This window comes from Mobula hypostoma, chromosome 5, assembly GCF_963921235.1.
Source record: "Mobula hypostoma chromosome 5, sMobHyp1.1, whole genome shotgun sequence".
Lineage (NCBI taxonomy): Eukaryota > Metazoa > Chordata > Chondrichthyes > Myliobatiformes > Myliobatidae > Mobula > Mobula hypostoma.
Window position 1 is genome coordinate 10,497,611 of NC_086101.1, and position 26,947 is coordinate 10,524,557.

Genomic DNA, 26,947 nt, shown 5'->3' on the forward strand with positions numbered 1-26,947 from the left:
TCACCACACCTCTCCCCCACACCTCTCCCCCCACACCTCTCCCCCCTCACCTCTCCCCCCACACCTCTCCCCCCTCACCTCTCCCCCCTCACCTCTTTCACCACACCTCTCCCCCCACACCTCTCGCTTACCTCTTTCACCACACCTCTCCCCCACACCTCTCCCCCCTCACCTCTCCCCCCTCTCCTCTCCCCCACACCTCCCCCCTCACCTCTCCCCCTACACCTCTCCCCCTTCACCTCTCCCCCCTCACCTCTCCCCCCTTCACCTCTCCCCCCTTCACCTCTCCCCCCTCACCTCTCCCCCTCACCTCTCCCCCCACACCTCTCCCCCCTCACCTCTCCCCCACACCTCTCCCCCTCACCTCTCCCCCCACACCTCTCCCCCCTCACCTCTCCCCCCACACCTCCCCCTTACCTCTCCCCCCTCACCTCTCCCCCACACCTCCCCCCTCACCTCTCCCCCTTCACCTCTCCCCCCTCACCTCTCCCCCCACACCTCTCCCCCCTCACCTCCCCCTTACCTCTTTCACCACACCTCTCCCCCTCACCCTCCCCCCACACCTCTCCCCCCTCACCTCTCCCCCACACCTCCCCCTCACCTCTCCCCCCACACCTCTCCCCCCACACCTCTCCCCCCACACCTCTCCCCCCTCACCTCTCCCCCACACCTCTCCCCCCTCACCTCTCCCCCCTCACCTCTCCCCCCTCACCTCTCCCCCCACACCTCCCCCTCACCTCTCCCCCCTCACCTCTCCCCCCTCACCTCTCCCCCCACACCTCTCCCCCCTCACCTCTCCCCCCACACCTCACCCTTACCTCTTTCACCACACCTCTCCCCCACACCTCTCCCCCCACACCTCTCCCCCCACACCTCTCCCCCCTCACCTCTCCCCCCTCACCTCTCCCCCCACACCTCTCCCCCCTCACCTCTCCCCCCACACCTCTCCCCCCTCACCTCTCCCCCTCACCTCTCCCCCTCACCTCTCCCCCCACACCTCCCCCTCACCTCTCCCCCCACACCTCTCCCCCCTCACCTCTCCCCCCACACCTCTCCCCCCTCACCTCTCCCCCTCACCTCTCCCCCTCACCTCTCCCCCCACACCTCCCCCTTACCTCTTTCACCACACCTCTCCCCCCACACCTCTCCCCCCACACCTCTCCCCCTCACCTCTCCCCCCACACCTCTCCCCCCACACCTCTCCCCCCTCACATCTCCCCCCACACCTCTCCCCCCACACCTCTCCCCCCCACCTCTCCCCCCTCACCTCTCCCTCCACACCTCTCCCCCCACACCTGTCCCCCCTCACCTCTCCCCCCTCACCTCTCCCCCCACACCTCTCCCCCCACACCTCCCCCCACACCTCCCCCTCTCCTCCCCCCACACCTCTCCCCCCACACCTCTCCCCCCACACCTCTCCCCCCACACCTCTCCCCCCACACCTCTCCCCCCACACCTCTCCCCCACACCTCTCCCCCACACCTCTCCCCCCACACCTCTCCCCCCACACCTCTCCCCCTCACCTCTCCCCCCACACCTCTCCCCCCACACCTCCCCCCCACACCTCCCCCTTACCTCTTTCACCACACCTCTCCCCCCACACCTCTCCCCCACACCTCTCCCCCCTCACCTCTCCCCCCACACCTCTCCCCCACCTCTCCCCCCACACCTCTCCCCCCACACCTCTCCCCCCACACCTCTCCCCCTCACCTCTCCCCCCTCACCTCTCCCCCCTCACCTCTCCCCCCACACCTCTCCCCCCACACCTCTCCCCCCCACCCCCCCCACACCTCTCCCCCCCCCTCTCCCCCCACCTCTCCCCCACACCTCTCCCCCACACCTCTCCCCCCACCTCTCCCCCCACACCTCCCCCTCACCTCTCCCCCCTCACCTCTCCCCCTCACCTCTCCCCCCACACCTCTCCCACCTCACCTCTCCCCCCACACCTCACCGTTACCTCTTTCACCACACCTCTCCCCCACACCTCTCCCCCCACACCTCTCCCCCCACACCTCTCCCCCACCTCTCCCCCACACCTCTCCCCCACACCTCTCCCCCCACCTCTCCCCCCACACCTCTCCCCCCACCTCTCCCCCTCACCCTCCCCCCACCTCTCCCCCCACACACCTCTCCCCCCACCCCCCCCCCACCTCTCCCCACACCTCTCCCCCACACCTCTCCCCCCACACCTCTCTCCCACACCTCCCCCCCCCACCTCTCCCCCCACACCTCCCCCCCCCCTCCCCCTCACCCTCTCCCCCTCACCTCTCCCCCCACACCTCCCCCCCTACACCACACCTCTCCCCCACACCTCTCCCCCCACACCTCTCCCCCCTCCCCCTTTCCCCACACCTCTCCCCCCACACCTCTCCCCCCCTCTCCACCTCTCCCCCCACACCTCTCCCCCCACACCTCTCCCCCTCACCTCTCCCCCCACACCTCCCCCTTACCTTTTCACCACACCTCTCCCCCCACACCTCTCCCCCCACACCTCTCCCCCTCACCTCTCCCCCCACACCTCTCCCCCCACACCTCTCCCCCCACACCTCTCCCCCCACACCTCTCCCCCCACCTCTCCCCCCACACCTCTCCCCCCCACCTCTCCCCCCCACCTCCCCCCACACCTCCCCCCACCCACCTCTCCCCCCACTCTCCCCCACCTCTCCCCCTCACCTCTCCCCCCACACCTCTCCCCCCCCCACACCTCCCCCCCTCTCCCACACCTCTCCCCCCCACCTCTCCCCCCACACCTCTCCCCCCACACCTCTCCCCCCACCTCTCCCCCCACACCTCTCCCCCACACCTCTCCCCCACCCTCTCCCACCTCTCCCACACCTCTCCCCCCACACTCTCCCCCTCACCTCTTTCCCCACACCTCTCCCCCCTACCTCTCCCCCCTCACCTCTCCCCCCCACCTCTCCCCCACACCTCTCCCCCACCCTCTCCCCCCACACCTCTCCCCCACACCTCTCCCCCCACACCTCTCCCCCCACACCTCTCCCCCCACACCTCTCCCCCACACCTCTCCCCCCTCACCTCTCCCCCACACCTCTCCCCCCACCCTCCCCACCTCTCCCCCCACCTCTCCCCCCCACCTCTCCCCCTCACCTCTCCCCCCACACCTCTCCCCCTCACCTCTCCCCCACACCTCTCCCCCTCACCTCTCCCCCCACACCTCTCCCCCCTCACCTCTCCCCCCACACCTCCCCCTTACCTCTCCCCCTCACCTCTCCCCCACACCTCCCCCCTCACCTCTCCCCCTTCACCTCTCCCCCCTCACCTCTCCCCCCACACCTCTCCCCCCTCACCTCCCCCTTACCTCTTTCACCACACCTCTCCCCCTCACCCTCCCCCCACACCTCTCCCCCCTCACCTCTCCCCCACACCTCTCCCCCTCACCTCTCCCCCCACACCTCTCCCCCCTCACCTCTCCCCCCACACCTCCCCCCTTACCTCTCCCCCCACACCTCTCCCCCCACCTCTCCCCCCACACCTCTCCCCCCACACCTCTCCCCCACACCTCTCCCCCCACACCTCTCCCCCCACACCTCTCCCCCCACACCTCTCCCCCCACACCTCTCCCCCCACACCTCTCCCCCCACCCTCCCCCTTACCTCTTTCACCACACCTCCCCCACACCTCTCCCCCCACCTCACCCTCTCCCCCCACACCTCTCCCCCCTCACCTCCCCCCCTCACCTCCCCCCCACCTCACCTCCCCCCCCTCACCTCTCCCCCCACACCTCTCCCCCCACACCTCCCCCTTACCTCTTTCACCACACCTCTCCCCCTCACCTCCCCCACCTCTCCCCCCACACCCCCCCACCTCTCCCCCCTCACCTCTCCCCCCACACCTCTCCCCCCACACCTCTCCCCCACACCTCCCCCTTACCTCTTTCACCACACCTCTCCCCCCACACCTCTCCCCCACCTCTCCCCCCTCACCTCTCCCCCCTCACCTCTCCCCCCACACCTCTCCCCCCACACCTCTCCCCCCCACCTCTCCCCCACCTCTCCCCCCACACCTCTCCCCCTCCCCTCCCCCACACCTCTCCCCCCACACCTCTCCCCCCACACCTCTCCCCCCACACCTCTCCCCCCTCACCTCTCCCCCCTCACCTCTCCCCCACACGTCTCCCCCACACCTCCCCCCCCTCCCCCACCTCTCCCCCCACCTCTCCCCCACCTCCCCCTCACCTCTCCCCCCTCACCTCTCCCCCCACACCTCTCCCCCCACCTCTCCCCCCACACCTCACCCTTACCTCTTTCACCACACCTCTCCCCCACACCTCTCCCCCCACACCTCTCCCCCCACACCTCTCCCCCCACACCTCTCCCCCACACCTCTCCCCCCACACCTCTCCCCCCACACCTCTCCCCCCACACCTCTCCCCCACACCTCTCTCCCCTCACCTCTCCCCCCACACCTCTCCCCCCTCACCTCTCCCCCCACACCTCCCCCCCCTCCTACCTCTTTCACCACACCTCTCCCCCCACACCTCTCCCCCCTCACCTCTCCCCCCACACCTCTCCCCCACATCTCTCCCCCTCACCTCTCCCCCCACACCTCCCCCTTACCTATTTCACCACACCTCTCCCCCCACACCTCTCCCCCCACACCTCTCCCCCTCCCCCCACCTCTCCCCCCACACCTCTCCCCCCACACCTCTCCCCCCACACCTCCCCCCCACACCTCTCCCCCCTCACCTCTCCCCCCACACCTCTCCCCCCACACCTCTCCCCCCACACCTCTCCCCACTCAACTCTCCCCCCACACCTCCCCCTTACCTCTTTCACCACACCTCTCCCCCACACCTCTCCCCCCTCACCTCTCCCCCCACACCTCTCCCCCTCACCTCTCCCCCTCACCTCTCCCCCCTCACCTCTCCCCCCACACCTCTCCCCCCTCAACTCTCCCCCCTCACCTCTCCCCCCTCACCTCTCCCCCCACACCTCTCCCCCCACACCTCTCCCCCCACACCTCTCCCCCCTCAACTCTCCCCCCACACCTCCCCCTTACCTCTTTCACCACACCTCTCCCCCACACCTCTCCCCCTCACCTCTCCCCCCACACCTCTCCCCCCTCACCTCTCCCCCCTCACCTCTCCCCCCACCTCTCCCCCCACACCTCTCCCCCCACACCTCTCCCTTACCTCTTTCACCACACCTCTCCCCCACACCTCTCCCCCCACACCTCTCCCCCCTCACCTCTCCCCCCACACCTCTCCCCCCTCACCTCTCCCCCTCACCTCTTTCACCACACCTCTCCCCCCACACCTCTCCCTTACCTCTTTCACCACACCTCTCCCCCACACCTCTCCCCCCTCACCTCTCCCCCCTCTCCTCTCCCCCACACCTCCCCCCTCACCTCTCCCCCTTCACCTCTCCCCCTTCACCTCTCCCCCCTCACCTCTCCCCCTTCACCTCTCCCCCTTCACCTCTCCCCCCTTCACCTCTCCCCCTCACCTCTCCCCCTCACCTCTCCCCCCACACCTCTCCCCCCTCACCTCTCCCCCACACCTCTCCCCCTCACCTCTCCCCCCACACCTCTCCCCCCTCACCTCTCCCCCCACACCTCCCCCTTACCTCTCCCCCCTCACCTCTCCCCCACACCTCCCCCCTCACCTCTCCCCTTCACCTCTCCCCCCTCACCTCTCCCCCCACACCTCTCCCCCCTCACCTCCCCCTTACCTCTTTCACCACACCTCTCCCCCTCACCCTCCCCCCACACCTCTCCCCCCTCACCTCTCCCCCACACCTCTCCCCCTCACCTCTCCCCCCACACCTCTCCCCCCTCACCTCTCCCCCCACACCTCCCCCTTACCTCTCCCCCCACACCTCTCCCCCCACACCTCTCCCCCCACACCTCCCCCCCACACCTCTCCCCCACACCTCTCCCCCCACACCTCTCCCCCCACACCTCTCCCCCCACACCTCTCCCCCCACACCTCCCCCTTACCTCTTTCACCACACCTCCCCCACACCTCTCCCCCCACACCTCTCCCCCCTCACCTCTCCCCCCTCACCTCCCCCCCTCACCTCCCCCCCTCACCTCCCCCCCTCACCTCCCCCCCTCACCTCCCCCCACACCTCTCCCCCCTCACCTCTCCCCCCTCACCTCCCCCCACAACTCTCCCCCCTCACCTCTCCCCCCTCACCTCCCCCCACACCTCTCCCCCTCACCTCTCCCCCCACCTCCCCCCACACCTCTCCCCCCACACCTCTCCCCCCACACCTCTCCCCCCACACCTCTCCCCCCACACCTCTCCCCCCACACCTCTCCCCCCACACCTCTCCCCCCACACCTCTCCCCCTCACCTCTCCCCCCACACCTCTCCCCCCACACCTCTCCCCCCACACCTCTCCCCCCACACCTCTCCCCCCACACCTCTCCCCCCACACCTCTCCCCCCACACCTCCCCCCCACACCTCTCCCCCCACACCTCTCCCCCCACACCTCTCCCCCACACCTCTCCCCCACACCTCTCCCCCCACAGCTCTCCCCCCACACCTCTCCCCCCACACCTCCCCCCACACCTCCCCCTTACCTCTCCCCCCACACCTCTCCCCCCACACCTCCCCCTTACCTCTCCCCCCACACCTCTCCCCCCACACCTCTCCCCCCACACCTCTCCCCCCACACCTCTCCCCCCACACCTCTCCCCCCTCACCTCTCCCCCCACACCTCTCCCCCCTCACCTCTCCCCCCTCACCTCTCCCCCCACACCTCCCCCCCACACCTCTCCCGCACACCTCCCCCCCACACCTCCCCCTTACCTCTCCCCCCACACCTCTCCCCCCACACCTCCCCCTTACCTCTCCCCCCACACCTCTCCCCCCACACCTCTCCCCCCACACCTCTCCCCCCACACCTCTCCCCCCACACCTCTCCCCCCACACCTCCCCCCCTCACCTCCCCCCTCACCTCTCCCCCCACACCTCTTTCACCACACCTCCCCCACACCTCTCCCCCCACACCTCTCCCCCCACCCTCTCCCCCCACACCTCTCCCCCCACACCTCTCCCCCCACACCTCTCCCCCCTCACCTCCCCCTCACCTCTCCCCCCACACCTCCCCCTTACCTCTTTCACCACACCTCCCCCACACCTCTCCCCCCACACCTCTCCCCCCACACCTCTCCCCCCACACCTCTCCCCCCTCACCTCTCCCCCCACACCTCTCCCCCCACACCTCTCCCCCCACACCTCTCCCCCCACACCTCTCACTCCTCACCTCTCCCCCCACACCTTCCCCTTACCTCTTTCACCACACCTCCCCCCCACACCTCTCCCCCCTCACCTCTCCCCCCTCACCTCTCCCCCCACACCTCTCCCCCCACACCTCTCCCCCCACACCTCTCCCCCCTCACCTCTCCCCCCTCACCTCTCCCCCACACCTCCCCCCTCACCTCTCCCCCCACACCTCCCCCACACCTCTCCCCCCACACCTCTCCCCCCACACCTCTCCCCCTCACCTCTCCCCCCACACCTCTCCCCCCTCACCTCTCCCCCACCTCTCCCCCACACCTCTCCCCCACACCTCTCCCCCCACACCTCTCCCCCCACACCTCTCCCCCCACACCTCCCCCCACCTCTCCCCCCCCACACCTCTCCCCCCTCACCTCTCCCCCCTCACCTCCCCCTTACCTCTTTCACCACACCTCCCCCACACCTCTCCCCCCACACCTCTCCCCCCACACCTCTCCCCCCTCACCTCTCCCCCCACACCTCTCCCCCCACACCTCTCCCCCCACACCTCTCCCCCCTCACCTCTCCCCCCACCTCTCCCCCCACACCTCTCCCCCCTCACCTCTCCCCCCACACCTCCCCCCCTCACCTCTCCCCCACACCTCCCCCCTCACCTCTCCCCCCTCACCTCTCCCCCCACACCTCTCCCCCCTCACCTCTCCCCCCTCACCTCTCCCCCCACACCTCTCCCCCCTCACCTCTCCCCCCTCACCTCTCCCCCCACACCTCTCCCCCCTCACCTCTCCCCCCACACCTCCCCCTTACCTCTTTCACCACACCTCCCCCCCTCACCTCTCCCCCCACACCTCTCCCCTCTCACCTCTCCCCCCACACCTCCCCCTTACCTCTTTCACCACACCTCCCCCCCCTCACCTCTCCCCCCTCACCTCTCCCCCCACACCTCTCCCCCCACACCTCTCCCCCCACACCTCTCCCCCCACACCTCTCCCCCTCACCTCTCCCCCCTCACCTCTCCCCCCTCACCTCTCCCCCCACACCTCTCCCCCCACACCTCTACCCCCACACCTCTCCCCCCTCACCTCTCCCCCCTCACCTCTCCCCCCACACCTCCCCCCCACACCTCTCCCCCCACACCTCTCCCCCCACACCTCTCCCCCCACACCTCTCCCCCCTCACCTCCCCCCCCACACCTCTCCCCCCACACCTCCCCCCCACACCTCTTTCACCACACCTCTCCCCCCTCACCTCTCCCCCCTCACCTCTCCCCCCACACCTCTCCCCCTCACCTCTCCCCCACACCTCCCCCCCACACCTCTTTCACCACACCTCTCCCCCCTCACCTCTCCCCCCTCACCTCTCCCCCACACCTCCCCCTTACCTCTTTCACCACACCTCTCCCCCCTCACCTCTCCCCCCTCACCTCTCCCCCCACACCTCTCCCCCCACACCTCTCCCCCCACACCTCTACCCCCACACCTCTCCCCCCTCACCTCTCCCCCCTCACCTCTCCTCCCACACCTCCCCCCCACACCTCTCCCCCCACACCTCTCCCCCCACACCTCTCCCCCCACACCTCTCCCCCCTCACCTCCCCCCCCACACCTCTCCCCCCACACCTCCCCCCCACACCTCTTTCACCACACCTCTCCCCCCTCACCTCTCCCCCCTCACCTCTCCCCCCACAGCTCTCCCCCCTCACCTCTCCCCCACACCTCCCCCCCACACCTCTTTCACCACACCTCTCCCCCCTCACCTCTCCCCCCTCACATCTCCCCCTCACCTCCCGCTTACCTCTTTCACCACACCTCTCCCCCCTCACCTCTCCCCCCTCACCTCTCCCCCCACACCTCTCCCCCCTCACCTCTCCCCCTCACCTCTCCCCCCTCACCTCTCCCCCCTCACCTCTCCCCCCTCACCTCTCCCCCCACACCTCTCCCCCCTCACCTCCCCCCCCACACCTCTCCCCCCACACCTCCCCCCCCACACCTCCCCCCCCACACCTCTCCCCCCTCACCTCTCCCCCTCACCTCTCTCACTGTCAGAACTCCACCCCCACACCTCTCTGTACCTTCTTCTGTCTCCTGCCCTTCTCACACCCCTCTCTCAAGACTCTCCCCCACATCTCCCTCTCCTCCTTCCTCTGCTCTCTCCCTCTCCCACTTTTTACTGCCCCTCCACTCTCCCTGTCCCCCCAACTCTCTCCACCTCTCTCCCCTGACCTCTCCCCCCACACCTCTTCCCCCCTCACCTCTCCCCCCACACCTCTCCCCCCACACCTCCCCCTTACCTCTCCCCCCTCACCTCACCTCCCCCTCCCTCTTTCCCCACACCTCTCCCCCCTCACCTCCCCCTCACCTCTTTCCCCACACCTCTCCCCCCACCTCTCCCCCACACCTCCCCCTCACCTCTTTCCCCACACCTCTCCCCCACACCTCTCCCCCACACCTCCCCCCCTCACCTCTCCCCCCCACCTCTCCCCCCACACCTCTCCCCCCTCACCTCTCCCCCCTCACCTCTCCCCCTCACCTCTCCCCCCACACCTCTCCCCCCACACCTCTCCCCCCACACCTCTCCCCCCACACCTCTCCCCCCTCACCTCTCCCCCCACACCTCCCCCCTTCACCTCTCCCCCTCACCTCTCCCCCTTCACCTCTCCCCCCACACCTCTCCCCCACACCTCTCCCCCCTCACCTCTCCCCCCACACCTCTCCCCCCACACCTCCCCCCACACCTCTCCCCCCTCACCTCTCCCCCCTCACCTCTCCCCCCACACCTCTCCCCCCTCACCTCTCCCCCCACACCTCTCCCCCTCACCTCTCCCCCCTCACCTCTCCCCCCTCACCTCTCCCCCCACACCTCTCCCCCCACACCTCTCCCCCCACACCTCTCCCCCCACACCTCTCCCCCCTCACCTCTCCCCCCTCACCTCTCCCCCCACACCTCCCCCCCACACCTCTCCCCCCACACCTCTCCCCCCACACCTCTCCCCCCACACCTCTCCCCCCTCACCTCCCCCCCCACACCTCTCCCCCCACACCTCCCCCCCACACCTCTTTCCCCACACCTCTCCCCCCTCACCTCTCCCCCCTCACCTCTCCCCCCACACCTCTCCCCCCTCACCTCTCCCCCACACCTCCCCCCCACACCTCTTTCACCACACCTCTCCCCCCTCACCTCTCCCCCCTCACCTCTCCCCCCTCACCTCTCCCCCACACCTCCCCCTTACCTCTTTCACCACACCTCTCCCCCCTCACCTCTCCCCCCTCACCTCTCCCCCCACACCTCTCCCCCCTCACCTCTCCCCCTCACCTCTCCCCCCTCACCTCTCCCCCCTCACCTCTCCCCCCACACCTCTCCCCCCTCACCTCCCCCCCCACACCTCTCCCCCCACACCTCCCCCCCACACCTCCCCCCCCACACCTCCCCCCCCACACCTCTCCCCCCTCACCTCTCTCACTGTCAGAACTCCACCCCTACACCTCTCTGTACCTTCTTCTGTCTCCTGCCCTTCTCACACCCCTCTCTCAAGACTCTCCCCCACATCTCCCTCTCCTCCTTCCTCTGCTCTCTCCCTCTCCCACTTTTTACTGCCCCTCCACTCTCCCTGTCCCCCCAACTCTCTCCACCTCTCTCCCCTGACCTCTCCCCCCACACCTCTTCCCCCCTCACCTCTCCCCCCACACCTCCCCCTTACCTCTCCCCCCTCACCTCTCCCCCCACACCTCCCCCTTACCTCTCCCCCCTCACCTCTCCCCCCTCACCTCCCCCTCACCTCTTTCCCCACACCTCTCCCCCCTCACCTCCCCCTCACCTCTTTCCCCACACCTCTCCCCCACACCTCTCCCCCACACCTCTCCCCCACACCTCTCCCCCACACCTCTCCCCCACACCTCTCCCCCTCACCTCTCTCCCTCACCTCTCCCCCCTCACCTCTCTCCCTCACCTCTCTCACTGTCAGAACTCCACCCCCACACCTCTCTGTACCTTCTTCTGTCTCCTGCCCTTCTCACTCTCCTCTCCACTTCCTCAGCACTCGCTCTCTCACCCTTCCCCCTCCCTCCCCTCTCTGAAACTCCCCCTTCTCTCCCCCACTATCCCTCCTTTCTCTCTCCCCCCTTGCCGTCTCTCCCTCCTACACTCTTTCTCTCTCCCCTCTTTTCACCTCACCCTCACCTCTCTCCCCATCTCTCTCACCTCTACACCTCTGTCCCTCCACTGTCTCCCCTCTTCCCCTCCCTCCCACCTCTTCCCCTTCCTCCCCTCCCCCTCACCCCCTCCCAACTCTCTTTCCACCCTCCTCTCTCTCACTCTCCCACTTTTTACTTCCCCCACCCTCTGACCCCACTACCCCTTCCTCCTCCCCCTATCCCCTCTCCCTCCTCCCTCCCCTTCCATCCCCTCCCCCTCCCCTGCTCTCTCCTGCTCTGTCCCTCAGACACACTCTCTCTCACTGACTCTCTTTCACTTCCTCTCATCCACTCTCACTCTCCACCCACCCCCATCTCCACTCTCCTTCCATCTCGGCCTCTCTCACCCTCTCGCTCTCCCCCACCCCTCACCCCTCCTCCTCCACTCTGAACACCCTCATCCCTCTCTCTCTCTCCCACCCCTCTCTCCCACCCTCCTCTCTCCCCATCTCCCTCCCCCTCTCTCAAACATCAGACATTTCCTGTTGAGGAAAGCGAGGGATAGGAATTGGTTCAGGAGTTCGTGTACTTGGATCAGTGAACCCTCCACCAACATTCTGTTTGAATCCGACAGGATCCTTTCTCCGTGCGGCAGCAAAAGCTCGAGCCAATTCTACAGCTCTCACACTCTGAGAATTTCTCCCATTGGTGTTGGGATTGGTAAACTTTCCCTGCACTGGGAGGCAATTACTGCATCACCGTCCACTCCCAGACAAGGTGATAGTGGAGCAACACACATCAAAGTTGCTGGTGAACGCAGCAGGCCAGGCAGCATCTGTAGGAAGAGGTACAGTCGACGTTTCGGGCCGAGACCCTTCGTCAGGACTAACTGAAGGAAGAGTTAGTAAGGGATTTGAAAGTGGAAGGGGGAGGGGGAGATCCAAAATGATAGGAGAAGACAGGAGGGGGAGGGATGGAGCCAAGAGCTGGACAGGTGATTGGCAAAAGGGATATGAGAGGATCATGGGACAGGAGGCCCAGGGAGAAAGACAAGTGGGGGGTCCCAGAGGATGGGCAAGGGGTATAGTCAGAGGGACAGAAGGAGAAAAAGGAGAGAGAGAGAAAGAATGTGTATATAAAAATAAATAACGGATGGGGTATCAGGGGGAGGTGGGACATTAGCGGAAGTTAGAGAAGTCAATGTTTGTATGTATATAAATAAATAAAGAAAGAAAGAAAGATGATATTGGACTTGGTTAAGTCCAGGGGTCCTGGCTCATCAGACAGCAAAGCCTCCTTTGCCAGTGATCTACAGCAGGATCTCCAACCTTCACCATCCATATTTTCAGGAAGTTGTGTAAATAAGTGAGCGACTATTTCCTCCCAAATTCTGTCAGCAAGTTTCCATCAGCAGGTCTAAACTTTAACATGGATGTGGCTGAATTCTGCAGTGACAATCATTTACCATCAGTGGATCTCAGGGCTGAATTCTTTTTATGATCCACATTCTCAGCTTCAGCCGTCCGGCAGATGAGCTTTACCCCTGAGATGGACTGACGTGTAAATTTGTTCAGGATTTTCTGTTCAACTGCATGGATGGAAATTGAATTGAATTGGAATTGGTTTATTACTGTAACAAGCACCAGAAATTTGTCTTGCATGCTGTTCGTACAGATTAATTAATGACACAGTGCATTGATAGAACAAGGTAAAATAATAACATGCAGAGAAAAGTGTACCAGCTCCAGAGCAAGTTCAGTGTAGGTAAATGATAAGGAGCAAGACAATATTGAGGTAGATTGTGAGATCAAGAGTGCATCTTATTGTACTAGGAAATGATTCAATAGTCTTATAAGAGCAGGGTAGAAGCTGTCTTTTAGACTGCTTTCAGGCTTTTGGATCTTCCACCCCAGAATAATAATGTAGGTCGCATCCAGAACTTCTCCGGGTAGCGGACGACTTCCTCTCACGCCGTTCTGACGTAGTTGGAATTCGCATACTAGGCAAGTTACAGCAGTGGTTTGCCATTGCCTTCTGCCGGGTGAGTTTATTTTTCCAAAGAGATCACCAGCTCTTAACCCCGCATGGATGGAAAGCGTGCTGGGGGGAGCCAACTGGGTTTGAACTTCAGAACCTCCACCCCGCAGTCCAGCGCCGATGTCACTACGCCATGGGAAATGGTCATGGTGGAGACTGACACTTTGGGGATCTCCGTTTGGGAAAGTTACTGATATGGTCCTTGATGATAAACATTTAACTTCTGACCTACAAGTGGTGATGCAGAATTAGGAGCTGCTATTATGTATTTGTAGAAGAATGCTATGCATATCATCTACCGACAGGATAACCAATGAAGAAGTTCTACAGAGAACAAAAACAAAACTTACATTACTTAAAAAAATCAGAAAACAGCAATCAAAATTCTTTGGACACATCATGTGAAGAGAGACATTGGAACATTTAGTTACAACTGGAAAGCTGGAAGGAAAAAGAAGCAGAGGCAGACAGAGAATGAAAATGATAGATGGAATAACCTCATGGTTAGAAACAGGGGAGGCAACAACTACAATTCGGAGGGTCAGGGACCGTGATGGATGGAGAGACATGATCGCCCATGCCGAATGGCAAGGCACCTGAATGAATGAATGAATTATGTATTTAAAGCTGTTTCATGTGAAATTAATTGCACACGAAATTCCTGAGAGATTTCTTCAGTCAGGTCTGTTCTTTCTGTTTTCAGAGTGGAAGAGGATACGTGGCCATGAAGGTAAGATCTTGTGTTACTAGACTGAGAGGTTTAGTATAAACAGCTTTTTGAAAATGAATCAGTCCCGGTGTAATGGGAGGTATTCCGGAGGTTGAAGGAGTTCAGGGTGATGTGTTCTCACAAAGGTGGAAAAAGTCATGTGGCATGATTGCATTCATAGGTCGAAGCGTAGAATATAACAGTTCGTATGTTTTGTTTGCAAGTGGGAAGATTTGCTGGTACTGCTCTGGATTGGTGAGGGTGGGGTGGAGTGGTGTAAACTAGTCTTGCAGGGGGATGGGAACCAAAGTGCCAGAGCAGATATGGAGTGGTTGTGGGAAAAGATGCTATTAACACTACATACAAAGACAGCAGTTGAAAGGTTGAGTATGGTGGGAAGAATGTTCTGAGTTGCATCCATTTCAATGCAAGAAGTATTGTACGTAAGGCGGGTGAGCTGAAAGCGTGAATCAGCACGTGGAATTATGACATTGTAGCCATTGGCTGGAGGAGGGGCAGGACCAGCAGCTCAGTGTTCCCGGTTCCATTGTTTTAGACATGTTTTTAAACATGGGAGTGAAACTGGCAAATATGACACAGCACAAGAGATTAAAGGGGGAAAGCTGGTATTACTGGCAGGGAAAAATGTTACTGCAGTTCTCAGACAGGACAGACTGGAGGGCTCGTCTACTTAGGCTATATGGGTGGAACTGAGGGTCTGGCAAGTGTGAATTGGGACAGGTTGTTCTCACTCAAAGGTGTGCTTGGTAAATTTTGCCTTCAAAATTTTGAGAGTACAGAATTTGTATGTTCCTGTATGAATAAAAGGCAAGGCTAAGAGTTTAGGAAACCTTGTTTTTTGTGGGCAAATTAGGCTCTGGTTCAGAAGAGGAAGAAGGATCAGGCAGCACGGAACAAATGAGGTACTTGAGTATCAGAAATGCAAGCAAACACTTGAGAGGAAATCAGGAGGCTAAAATAAGCCATGAAGTTGCTCCAGCAGACAAGGTGAAAAACAATCCCAAGGACTTCTACAGATATGTGAAGAACAAAGGAGTAGCACAGGACAAAACTGACCCACTTGAAGATCAGTGTGATATCTGTGCATGGAGCCTAAAGAGATGGAGGAAATCTTAAATGGATTTTTTACATCTGTATTTACTCAGGAGATGGACAGAGTCCCTACAAGTGAGGCAAAACAGCAGGGAGATCATGGACCGTATGGAGCTGACAGAGGAGGATGTGGTCGCTGAATTAGGGTGAATAAACGCCCAGGGCTTGACAAAGTCCCCCTTCAGACCATGTGGGATGTTAGTGCAGAAATTGCAGGGATGCTAACAGAAGTATTTAAAGCATCCTCAGCCACAAGGGAGGTGCCAGAGGATTGGAGGAGAGTTAATGTTGTTCCGTCGTTCAAGAAAGGCTCTAAGAATAAACCAGAAAATTGTAGGCAGCTGAGTCTGCCATGGGTAGTGGGCAAGTCAACCTAAGGGACAGAAAATTTCAGTATAAAGACTGGTTGAACTGGGCTTGTACTCGTTGGAATTTAGAAGATTGAGGGGGGATCTGATTGAAACGTATAAAATCCTAAAGGGATTGGACAGGCTAGATGCAGGAAGATTGTTCCCGATGTTGGGGAAGTCCAGAACGAGGGGCCACAGTTTGAGGATAGAGGGGAAGCCTTTTAGGACCAAGATTAGGAAAAACTTCTTCACACAGAGAGTGGTGAATCTGTGGAATTCTCTGCCACAGGAAACTGTTGAGGCCAGTTCATTGGCTATGTTTAAGAGAGAGTTAGATATGGCCCTTGTGGCTACAGGGGATCAGGGGGTATGGAGGGAAGGCTGGGGCGGGGTTCTGAGTTGGATGATCAGCCATGATCATAATAAATGGCGGTGCAGGCTCGAAGGGCCGAATGGCCTACTCCTGCACCTATTTTCTATGTTTCTATGTTTCTACTTTGGTGGACAATGACTGATTAGGGATAGTCTGCATGACTTTGTCTGTGATAGCTCATGTCTAATCAATCTTACAGAGTCTTTCGAGGAAGTTACCAGTAAGGTTGTTGAAGGCAAGACAGTGGATGATGTTGACATGGACTTTAACAAGGCCTTTTACAAGATGCCGCTTGGGAGTTTATTCAGGATGGTTCAGTCACTTGCCATTTAGCATGAGGTAGCAAATTGGATTTGATATTTGCTTCACAGGAGAAGCCAGTGAGAGGTAGTAAATGATTGCCTCTCTGACTGCTGCCCTGTGACTAGTGGAGTACTGCTGGGATCGGTGGGAGGTCCATTATTGTTTGTCTTCTGTATCACCGATCTGGATGATAATGTGATAAACTGCAACAGCAAATTTTCAGATGACACCAAGATTCTGGGTCTGATGGACAGGGAGGAAGGCTATCAAAGCTTTCAGCAGGATGAACCAACTGGAACCATGGGCTGAAAAATGACACATGAAATTTCATGCAGACGAGTGTGAGGTGTTGCACTTTGGAAGGACAAACCAGGGTAGGACTTGCAGGGTGAGGGGTCGGACAGTGAGGAACAGAAGGATCTAGGAATACAGATCCTTAATTCTTTGAAAGTTGTCACAGGTTGTAAAGAGAGTTTTGGCACATTGGCCTTCATAAATCATAAATTGAGTTCAAGAGTTGCAATGTAATGTCGAAAACATTGGTGAGGCCAAGTCTGGAGTATTATCTGCAGTTCTGGTCACCCACCTACAGGAAAGATCAATACGATTGAAAACGAGTCCAGAGAAAACTTGCACAGCTGTTGACTGGGCTTGAGGACCTACCTGAGTTATCGGGCAGGGTTAAATATGTTAGGACTTTATTCCACTGAGTGTAGAAGAATGAGGGGAAATTTGACAGAAGTGTACACAACTATGAGGGGTATAGATAGGGTAAATGCACGCAGACGTTTTCACTGAGGTTGAGTGAGACTAGAACTAGAGAGCATAGGATGAGAACTATCCTCCATAATTATCTTGACTCTCATGGAATTATGATCACTTGATCAAAAGTGTTCCCCTCGACACACTTCTGTCGCCTGCCTTGTCTCTTTCCCTATCACACACTCTTCAGTTGCAACCTCTATATATTGATGTAGGAACGTTTCCTGAACACGGTTGACAAACTCAGTCACATCCAGTCCTCTTACAGATGGGAAATCCCAGACAATATAAGGAAGTATAAAATCACTTACAATCAATTGCACTGGGCAATGAACGAGGACAGGTGACAGATCACTCAGTGGTGACCTTTTTGGAGACGGTGACCACAACTCCCTCACTTTTCCCATAGCCTTGGACAGGGATTTGAGCAGCCAGTGTAACTGGAGGATGGTGAGTTATGACGCTATTAGGTGGGAGCTTGGGATTGTCAACTGGGAGTGGTGGTTCTGTGGGAAATGCACAATGTAGAGATGGTGTTTGTTTAGGGAACACTTGCATGGGTTCATGTACAGGTTTGTCCCATGGAGACAGTGAAATGGTGGGAGGGTGAAGAAACCATGGTTGACAAGACATATAGAACATCAGGTCAAGAGGAAGCAGGAAATTTAATTCCAGTTTTGGGAAGCAAAGATCGACAGGGCTCCAGAGAGTTAGAACGTAGCCAGGAAGGAGCTGAAAACTGGACTGGGGAGAGTTAGAAGACACGAGAAGGCCTTGGTGAGTAGGATTAAGGAAAACCCCAAGGCATTGTACACATTGTGAAGAACAGGAGGATAACTAGAGTGAGGAAGGACTGATCAGGGACAGAAGTGGAAACATGCCTGGAGTCAGAGGAGGTTGGAAAGGTCTTTAATAAAGACTTTGCTTTAGTATTAACTACTGAGAGAGAGACAATGATTTTTCTGAGAACAGCACAAAACAGGCTGATATGCTAGAACATGTCGACATTCAGAAAGAGGATGTGCTGGTTGTTTAGTAAAGTATTAGGATGGATAAGACCACAGTCTATACCACAGGTTACTATGGGAAGTGAGGGAAGAGATTTCTGTGTCATTGGCGCTTATCTTTGTCTCCTCATTTGTCACAGTAGTGGTGCCATATGCCTGGAGAGTGGCATATTAAACTAATTTGGGAGGGGGATGGGAACCGGAGAGATCGTGCTGAGGATGAGGTAGTTGGTTTACAAACAGAGGCAGTGTGTAGTGAGACTCCTGGCAAAGAGAGGCTGATAATAGGGGAAAAGTGCAGTCAACAGGGTGAGTTGTAATGTAAAAAGTGGGCACAATCTGAAAGGTTGAATACAGGATTCAAGGTGTTATATTTGAACGTGCGCAGTATACAGAATAAGGTAGATGAACTTGTAGCAGAGTTACAGATTGGCAAGTATCATGCTGTAGGCTTCACTGATCGAGGCTGAAATAAGATTATATCTGTGACCTTAATGTCCAAGGATGCACATTGAATCAAAAGAACAGGTAGGAAGGCAGAGGGGGCTGCGTGGCTCTGTTGGTAATAAAATATGAAATCAAATCATTAGAAGGAGGGGACATCAGATCGGAAGGTGTTGAATAATTGTGGACAGAGCTTTGGAATGGCAAGGGTAAAAAGACCCTGATGGGAGTTGTATACAAACCCCAAACAGTAGTTTGTGGTCTGCAAGCTACAACAGGGGATAGAAGGTGCATGCCGAAAGGGCAATGATACAAGGGGGGATTTCAATATTTGGGTAAATTGGGAAAATCAGGTTGGTGTGGGATTCCGAGAGGGAATTTCTACAATGTCTCAGAGAAGGCCTTTTAGAGCAGCTTGTGGTTGAGTCCACCAGGGGATCTGCTATTCTCGAATGGGTGAAATGAACTGGAATTGATGAGAAAGGTTAAGGTAGAAGAAACCTTAGGGGAAAGTGATCATAATATGATCGAATTCACACTGGAAATTTGAGAAGGAGAAGCAGAAGTCATAGGTATCCGTATTACAGTGCAGTAAAGGTAATTACAGAGGCAGGAGAAAGGAGTTGGCCAGAATTCATTGGAAAAGAACACTGGCAGGGATGACGGCAGAGCAGGAAAGGCTTGGATATGATACAAAGGATGTTTATCTTCCGAATTTTCTGCACCGGAGGGCTGTGGGGTCTCAGTCATTCAGTTCATTTAAATTCACAGAGTCTTTGTCAAGGACATGGAAACCATAGAAATGGTTTACAAGGGTGTAATTTTTTTTATGTTTTTAAATTTTTTTATGCGTTTCTACAATATAGCTACAGGAAAAAACCATCAACAAAATGGAGATTTATACAGTGCAAAACATGTCCAATATATAATTCATAACAACAAAGAAAAAGCACCCAAAATAAAATCTTGTAAGATTAGTATCCTCCCCAACGTCCCACTAGAAAAAAAGCCCAGGCCAACCATTTCTGTGTATAGAAAAAAAATTATTGGAGCATTCAACCCCACAGAGCTGTAAATGTATATTAAAAAAAGAAAATATAATGCTGACTACCAAAACTATAATGTAATTCCCAACAAAAAAAACCATAAAACATACAGGAAAAAAAAGCAGAAAGTAAGGGAGTGTGGTACAAGAGAAAAGGATAAACCTCATCTAAAAAGGAGTTATGAAAGTATTGAAGAAAATGTCCCCACACCTTATGAAACTTTATGTCCGAATTAAGAAATGAATAATGAATCTTTTCAAGGTCTAAGCAGGACATAATATCACTCAGCCATTGACCATGAGTGGGTGGGGCAGCATCTCTCCTCCTAAGAAGAATTAACCATCTCAACAAGAGAGAGGCTAAGGAAAATGTTCGACGTTTAGTCTGACTCGAGTGCATGTCTACTTCACCCAAAGTGCCAAAAACAGCAATCAGAGGGTTAGGTTCTAAGTGCCAATTAAGAATATGAGAGAGAGTTGAAAAAACTTCTCTCCTGAATTTCTCTAGACAAGGACAGGCCCAGTATATATGCATAAGAGAAGCCTCAACCCCTTTACACTTATCACAAACGGGACTAGTGTCAGGGTAAAACTGTGATAATTTAGTTTTAGACATATGAACCCTGTGTACAGCCTTAAACTGCAAAAGGCAGTAGCGAGCACATGAAGAGGTTAAGTTAACTGACTTCAGAATTGAATCCCAAACCGCATCAGATAAGGAAATATTTAAATCATGCTCCCTGGCAGTTCTAATTTTATCAAAGGGGGCACACCTCAAGATCACTAACTTATCCCAAATAACAGATATTTACCCAATGGATTGATACAAAGAAACAGGTCCAGAACGTTTTTCTCAGGCTTCTCAGGAAAGTTTGATATCAAAGGGTTAATGAAATGCCTAATTGGAAGATATCTAAAGAAATGAGCATTAGGTAGGTTAAACTTTACAGACAGTTATTGAAAAGTTGCAAAATGATTACCTATGAAAAGATCTTCAAAAAGCCTAATACCCTTTCTATACCAATGATAAAATGTTGAATCCCGCATAGAAAGTAGGAAAAGATGATTGTATAAAATAGGGTAGAGAGAGAGAAATCATGAAGGTCGTTACATTTTCTGAACTGAGCCCATATTCTCAGAGTACAGTATGTCTAATAAGAGGATTTACAATTAGTCTGGGCAAATGACAGGGAAGTCCGGACCCGAGAAGTGCAGAAATGGAAAGATCCTTACTAGAATTCAACTCCATTTTGGGCAGTCAGACTGATTATGGAAGAAAGACCAAAAACTAAGACAAGGAATATTGGCTGCCCAATAATATAAACAAAATTAGGCAAGGCCATACCCCCTTCCTTTTTAGATTTTTGAAGGTGAGCTTTATTGAGTCTAAAGCGTTTACCCTTCCATAAATAGGACGAAATAATAGAATCTAACGCATCAAAAAAAGCTTTAGAAATAAAAATTGGTAAAGATTGAAATAAATACAAAAATTTAGGAAGGATATACATTTTAATAACATTAATTTGACCTACAAGAGTCATGGACAAGGGTGACCACTGTGTCAGATTCTGTTTTGTAGAGTTTAGAAGATTGGTAAAATTTTCTCGAAAAAGACTCTTAAAGTTCCTTGTTACTATAATACCAAGATAAGTGAATTGACTGTTAACTACTTTAAAAGGGAGGTCATGGAATATTAATGCTAGTGCTTCTCTATTGATTGGAAAGAGTTCGTTCTTGTGTAAATTAAGTTTATAACCAGAAAGCTGACTAAATTTATTAAGGAGTGAAAACATTGGGGGTAAGGAGGTAGTCGGGTTTGATATAAAAAGTAAAAGATCATCGGCATAAAGGGAAACTTTATGCTCCACACCTCCACTCCAAATCCCCATCAATTCAGCACAGCTACGAAACGCAATCGCCAGTGGTTCTATAGCCAAATCAAAAAGTCAGGGACTTAGAGGGCATCCTTGATGGGTGCCACGTTTAAGGCTGAAAGACTGGGATTGCTGAGAGTTGGTCAAAACAGAAGCGGTAGGACATGAATATAACAATTTAATCCATGTAATAAAACTTTGTCCAAAATCAAATTTTTCTAAAACTGCAAAAAGGTAATTCCATTCCCCACGATCGAATGCTTTCTCCACATCAAGAGAAATAACACATTCAGGAGTCCCAATTGAGGGTGAATATAAGAGATTAAATAAGTGCTGTATATTAAAAAAGGGAAGGCGATTTTTAATAAAACCAGTTTGATCTTCAGAAATAATAGAAGGTACAATGTTCTGTAATCTATGAGTCAAAACTGAAGCCAAAATTTTAGCCAAAATTTTAACATCAACATTTAACAAAGAAATCGGCCTATACGAAGAACAGTCTGTTAGATCTTTACCTTTTTTGGCTAAAAGAATGATACATGCCTCGTTAAATGATGCTGGCAATTTGCCATGTTTAAACGAATCAGATAGAACTAAAAATAATTGAGACAAAAGCAGTGAAGAAAATGATTTATAAAATTCTACAGAAAAGCCATCAGGTCCAGGAGATCTACCCGACTGCAATGCAGAGATGGCAGATGATATTTCCTCTACTGATAATGGCTTATTGAGTTTTGCTTTAAAGTCAGAGGAGAGTGAAAGAATATTAAAACTGTTTAAAAAATGCTCAATAGAGATACTATCATTTAAAGATTCAGATGTATAAAATCAGGAATAATAGTTCTTAAATGTATCATTAATATCAGAATGATTCAAAGTAATGTTCCCACTTCCCATTCAAATTTTTGTAATTTGTTGTTTAGCTTTAGAGCGTCTTAGTTGGTTAACTAAAAATTTACCGGACATATCACCATGAATATAAAATCGACTCTTACTTTCAAGAAGTTGGCGTTCAACTGGCTGAGTGGAAATGAGGTCAAATTTACTTTGAAGTTCTTCTCACTTCTTATACAGTTTGGGATTTTTGGTCTGGGCATATAATTGGTCTGTTGCTTTAATTTGACTAAAGCAGATTTACCTGTGAGTCTCGGAACAGAGGAGGATCGATCCAATACTGGATCAAACCAACAGTTAAAATCACCGCCCAATATGAGGGAATATAAACTCACGTCAGGCAATAAAGAGAAAAAAACGATCAAAAAAGTCCACATCATTTGAGTTGGGAGCATAGAGGTTAGCCAAGACTACCCTATTATTATACAGTTTCCCAGAGACAATAATAAAATGACCATTTGTATCCGATACTTTGTTGTGAAGCTCAAAGGGAACATTCTGATTAATAAGGATTGAAATCCCCCCCCTGGCTTTAGCCGGAAAAGCAGAATGGAAGTGCTATCCCACCCAGCTAGACATAAGGCGAGAGTTATCAAAAATACGAATATGTGTTTCTTGCAAAAAAGCAATGTCAGCTTTGAGCTGCTTAAGATGTGAAAACACCTTCCTTCTTTTTACAGAATGGTTCAATCCCTTAACATTCCAGTTTATAAGATTCAATGGGCTGACCACTGTGATTTAAAAAAAACATCAAGGGTAGTAGGCAGAAACATCCAAATGACAGCTCTGGGGCAAAAGTATAAGACATGAAAATCAGGACAAAAGAAAGTCCTGAGTAAGAAAGAATAACTAAGGGTTGTATAAATAGTGTCGGCACTAGGGAACCCTCCCCTCTCTCTAATCCCAAAGCAAGAAAGCTACCAAAGAACAGCAGAAAGCTCTTCAGAAAAAAAATTACCTCTAAACCCAACTTCCAGTTTCTGAATATCTTCATAAGCTCCGTTTAATTAACAGTTCATTAAAAAAAGACAACTTATGCACTACGAATTAAAATTGTACATATAAAAAAACAGTACCATCAAAGAGTATTAGACTTAACTCACCCAAGTAATAATCGAGAGTACCATACCTGTAAAAAACTATCAAAAAGAATTCAGTAATTAAAAATTTAATTGAAAAAGAGAACAGGGAAATTCTAGTTAAACAGGGAAGCCTAGGTAATTTCTGAGATGTACAGTTCTGGTTACCTTTCAAAAGGAAGGCTGTCATGAAACTGAGAGGGAATAAAACAGATTTACAGGGACATTACCAGGACTGGAGGGTTTGGTTTACAAGGAGAGGCTGGGACTTTCCCTGGAGCTGAGGAGGCTGCCAGAGGAAGTTTAAAGGAATAATGGATACATACATCCAAGTGGGACAAGCTCATTGAAGCAAGTTGGTCAGGATGACTGAATTCCGCCGAACAGCCTCCCTGACCTCCTTAAATGCCTCCAGTTTTCACTCACCCCATCCTCATCTGGATCCAGTTGTTGCCGCAGCCCTTCCTCACACCCGTTTACACCACCTACCTCCTCTTTCTTTCCATTTTTGTTGCTGGCTTTCGGCCTCAAACATCGGCTGTCTATCTCCCTCCACACACGCTGCTTGACCCGCTGAGATCCTCCAGAGTTTTAGTGTGTTGATCGGGAAAACTCCGCTCTCCATCCAGGTGGAAGAACCTCGGGAAGATGCTGGTTGTCCATCCGCTGTGTTTGTGTAAAACCCCGGGAAAGGTTCCTGTCGGCCACCGGACTGCGCCTGAGGCCCAGCGGCCTCTCCCCCGGTCCGATCCCGGGGCCGCGCTGCCCGAGTCTCCCCCCGATCCCCGGGGACTCTCTAATTCTCTGCTTCTCCCCCCAGTCTCTGTCACCCTGGATGTGGAAACGGCGCATCCGCTGCTCGAGGTGTCTGAGGATCGGAAGAGTGTGAGACGGACCGGGACCCGGAGGAATCTCCCTGACACCGGGAAGAGGTTCACATACTGGCCTTGTGTGCTGGGATCGGAGGGATTCACATCGGGGAGACATTACTGGGAGGTGGAGGTGACGGGGAATCGGTGGTGGTGTCTGGGAGTCGCCGCAGAGTCTGTGGAGAGGAAGGGATCGGTCACACCGAGTCCGGAGACCGGATTCTGGATCATCGGGCGGGATGGTGACGAGATGAAGGTTCTCACCTCCCCTGAGTCCCGTCTCCCTGCCGGTCCCATCCCCGGGAGGGTGGGAGTTTATCTCAGTTACGAGTCCGGGACAGTTTCATTTTACAACGCGGAGACCAAGTCCCATCTCCACACCTTCAATGGGAATAAATTCACGGGGAAACTTTATCCTTTCTTCTGGACTGTATATACAAACGAGCGGCTGAGAATCTGCTCCGGTTCCGCTCCGGGTCTGTAAACGGGTCGGGTCCGGGACCGGCGTCAGGAGTAAGTCAGTGTAAATATAAATGTGCGGAGAGTGAAATAAACACGATGTGAGAATTATCCATCCATTAATTTTAACTCGTTTACCGCATTGTCAACGGAACAGAAACACTGCGGATTCAGCAGCAGCCGCGGGCGGCGGGTCCTGAGCTCCCCGGCTCCCCCGGGTGCTAAAGTCCACCGGGACTGACCGGGTAACTGGGACAAGTGGTGGTGGTGCTGACTGGGAGAGGGAGGTCAGGGTGAGTCTTGGGGAACGGGACAGGGACCGGTGGTAACACACAAAGTGCCAAAGAATCGGTACAGAAAGGTGGAAGGAAGGGGGAGTAAAAGCTGACAGCTGATCCGGATGAGGGAGGGGTGGAGTGTGGAAATGTGTCAGAAGCTGGGAGGGGAGAGGTGGTGGAGACAAAGATGATGGAATCTGATCGGAGAGGAAAGTGAAGACTGGAATAAAGGGAGGGAGCTGGGGAGGAGTGTGGGGGGGAGGGGAAGATGGAGAGGGTGGGAAAGAAAATGGCCACACGCTTCCTGTGGGATTATCATTGTGGAATTGGTTTCTTATTCCCTTAATCTTCCTGGTGGCCTCTAGGATGTGATCTGTGAAGTGAGTTCTGCTGTCCTGATTCATGTCGTTTGTAAGTGCAACATTCTTGTCCAATCCGGGCACACATGGTTCCTTTCTCGGATAAAGCAAAATCCAAAGCCGTTTGGGTTTGCAATGCCACTGTATGGACCGGCACCAATTCTGACGACAATTTAGATATTGCTTACTGGCTTGGATCGAGAGCATATGCAGTTTAATTTACGAACTTTTCCAGTGCTGATGTCATGTTAATCAGTTCCTGTGCTGCTTTACCGGTTCCCGAGGCAAGTGTTACATTCCCCAGGGACAAGAGACTCCTGGATAGGAACATGGAGCTGAGGAAAATCGAGGGCTGTGGGTAAGCCTAGGTAGTTCTCAGGTAAGGACATGTTTGGCACAGCTTTGTGGGCCGAATGGCCTGTATTGTGCGTAGGTTTTCTGTGTTTCTATGTAACACTAAGTCCTTTTTACCCTGGGGTTATTGTCTTACAGATGTATATACCATCCTCTGAAACACTGGTTGTTTCCAAATTTACATCCCCATCCCCAGTGACATTCTGGCCATCCGATAAGGGGATGGAGGGTCTATGTTTCTCAGTCCCATCGTCATTGTACCAGAAATACCCTGGGCTGAGGGCTCGGACCAATTAAAGTCACAGTTCATCTCTGTTTCAGTGAAGGACACATCCATTTCTACATGTGCCAGGACAGCCGTACACACCCAGCAGCCTAAGTGTTCGTGGCAGGGAAAGGACACGATCTAATCCAACAGCCATGGTTAGGCACCATCTTACAGTGAGAGGTGTGAATCCATGACGGTTTGTCTCTTACCTTGATGGCTGTGTTAGTGACCAGCAAAACCTGAAATGGTCCTTCAAATCGAGGTTCCAAACAGTTCTTTCTTTTAAATGTCCACACCAACACGTAGTCTCCGCGTTCAATGTCGTGGCATTTAAGGCCCACACGACTGGTTTCTGGGCTTTTACCTGTTGATGACATTTAGTGATGCTGCCCGGCTTTCATTTCTCTGGTAGCTTTAGCAGTCGACCAAGTGCTCTCGTAGTGCAGCCTACACCTGAGACCAACTTATGCACAGAAAGATCCTAGGTAGCCACCATGGACAGTCCCCAGCCCGGCTACAAAGGAAGGAGGGTTGGGCAGGGGGAAAGCAACCCCATCCCGTAAAATCCCAGAGCTACAGAGACACCAACAGAAGCTCCAAAGACCTCATCCCTGGGAGAGGAAGGATCTACAAATTCTTGACCCACACTGGGAAATCCTGTTTTACATCATTACAGCTCCTTGTGTGGGTTCGGTCTAATAACACACACTGTAATTCTATCCCGTTGCCTTCTCATTTGTAATCTTGACTTCCTTCGATACCAAATGCTGTAAATGTGTTCTTCACTCTCTGACAGACAGATTCAAGTCGGCTGCTAACCAGGTTTCTTTTCAAAGCCTTTTCCCATTTTCCCCCCGGACTGGGGAATCGAGAACTGATCGTATAAAGTGAGAAGGAAAAGATATGGCAGGAATTTTCACACACAGGGTGGTCAGCCATAGGAGGTATTTCCCAGGGCAGAAACAGCTGATAGAGGGAGCATAATTTTAAGAGATTGGAGGAAAGTATAGGGGGACGTCAGAGGTAGATTTTTTAC

At 54.7% G+C, this 26,947-nt stretch overlaps 1 protein-coding gene across 1 annotated transcript in view; it reads left to right on the forward strand.

The window, feature by feature from the left end:
* The window catches only part of LOC134346574 (butyrophilin subfamily 3 member A1-like), a 141,840-nt gene extending 117,056 nt beyond the window's left edge, over positions 1 to 24,784 (forward strand). The window contains exons 7-8 of the mRNA XM_063047991.1: positions 14,075 to 14,101; positions 24,145 to 24,784. Of these exons, the coding sequence (XP_062904061.1) occupies positions 14,075 to 14,101; positions 24,145 to 24,677 (560 nt within the window). The 3' untranslated portion in view covers positions 24,678 to 24,784. The remainder of the gene's footprint in view (positions 1 to 14,074; positions 14,102 to 24,144) is intronic.
* The last annotated feature ends 2,163 nt before the right edge of the window (positions 24,785 to 26,947 follow it).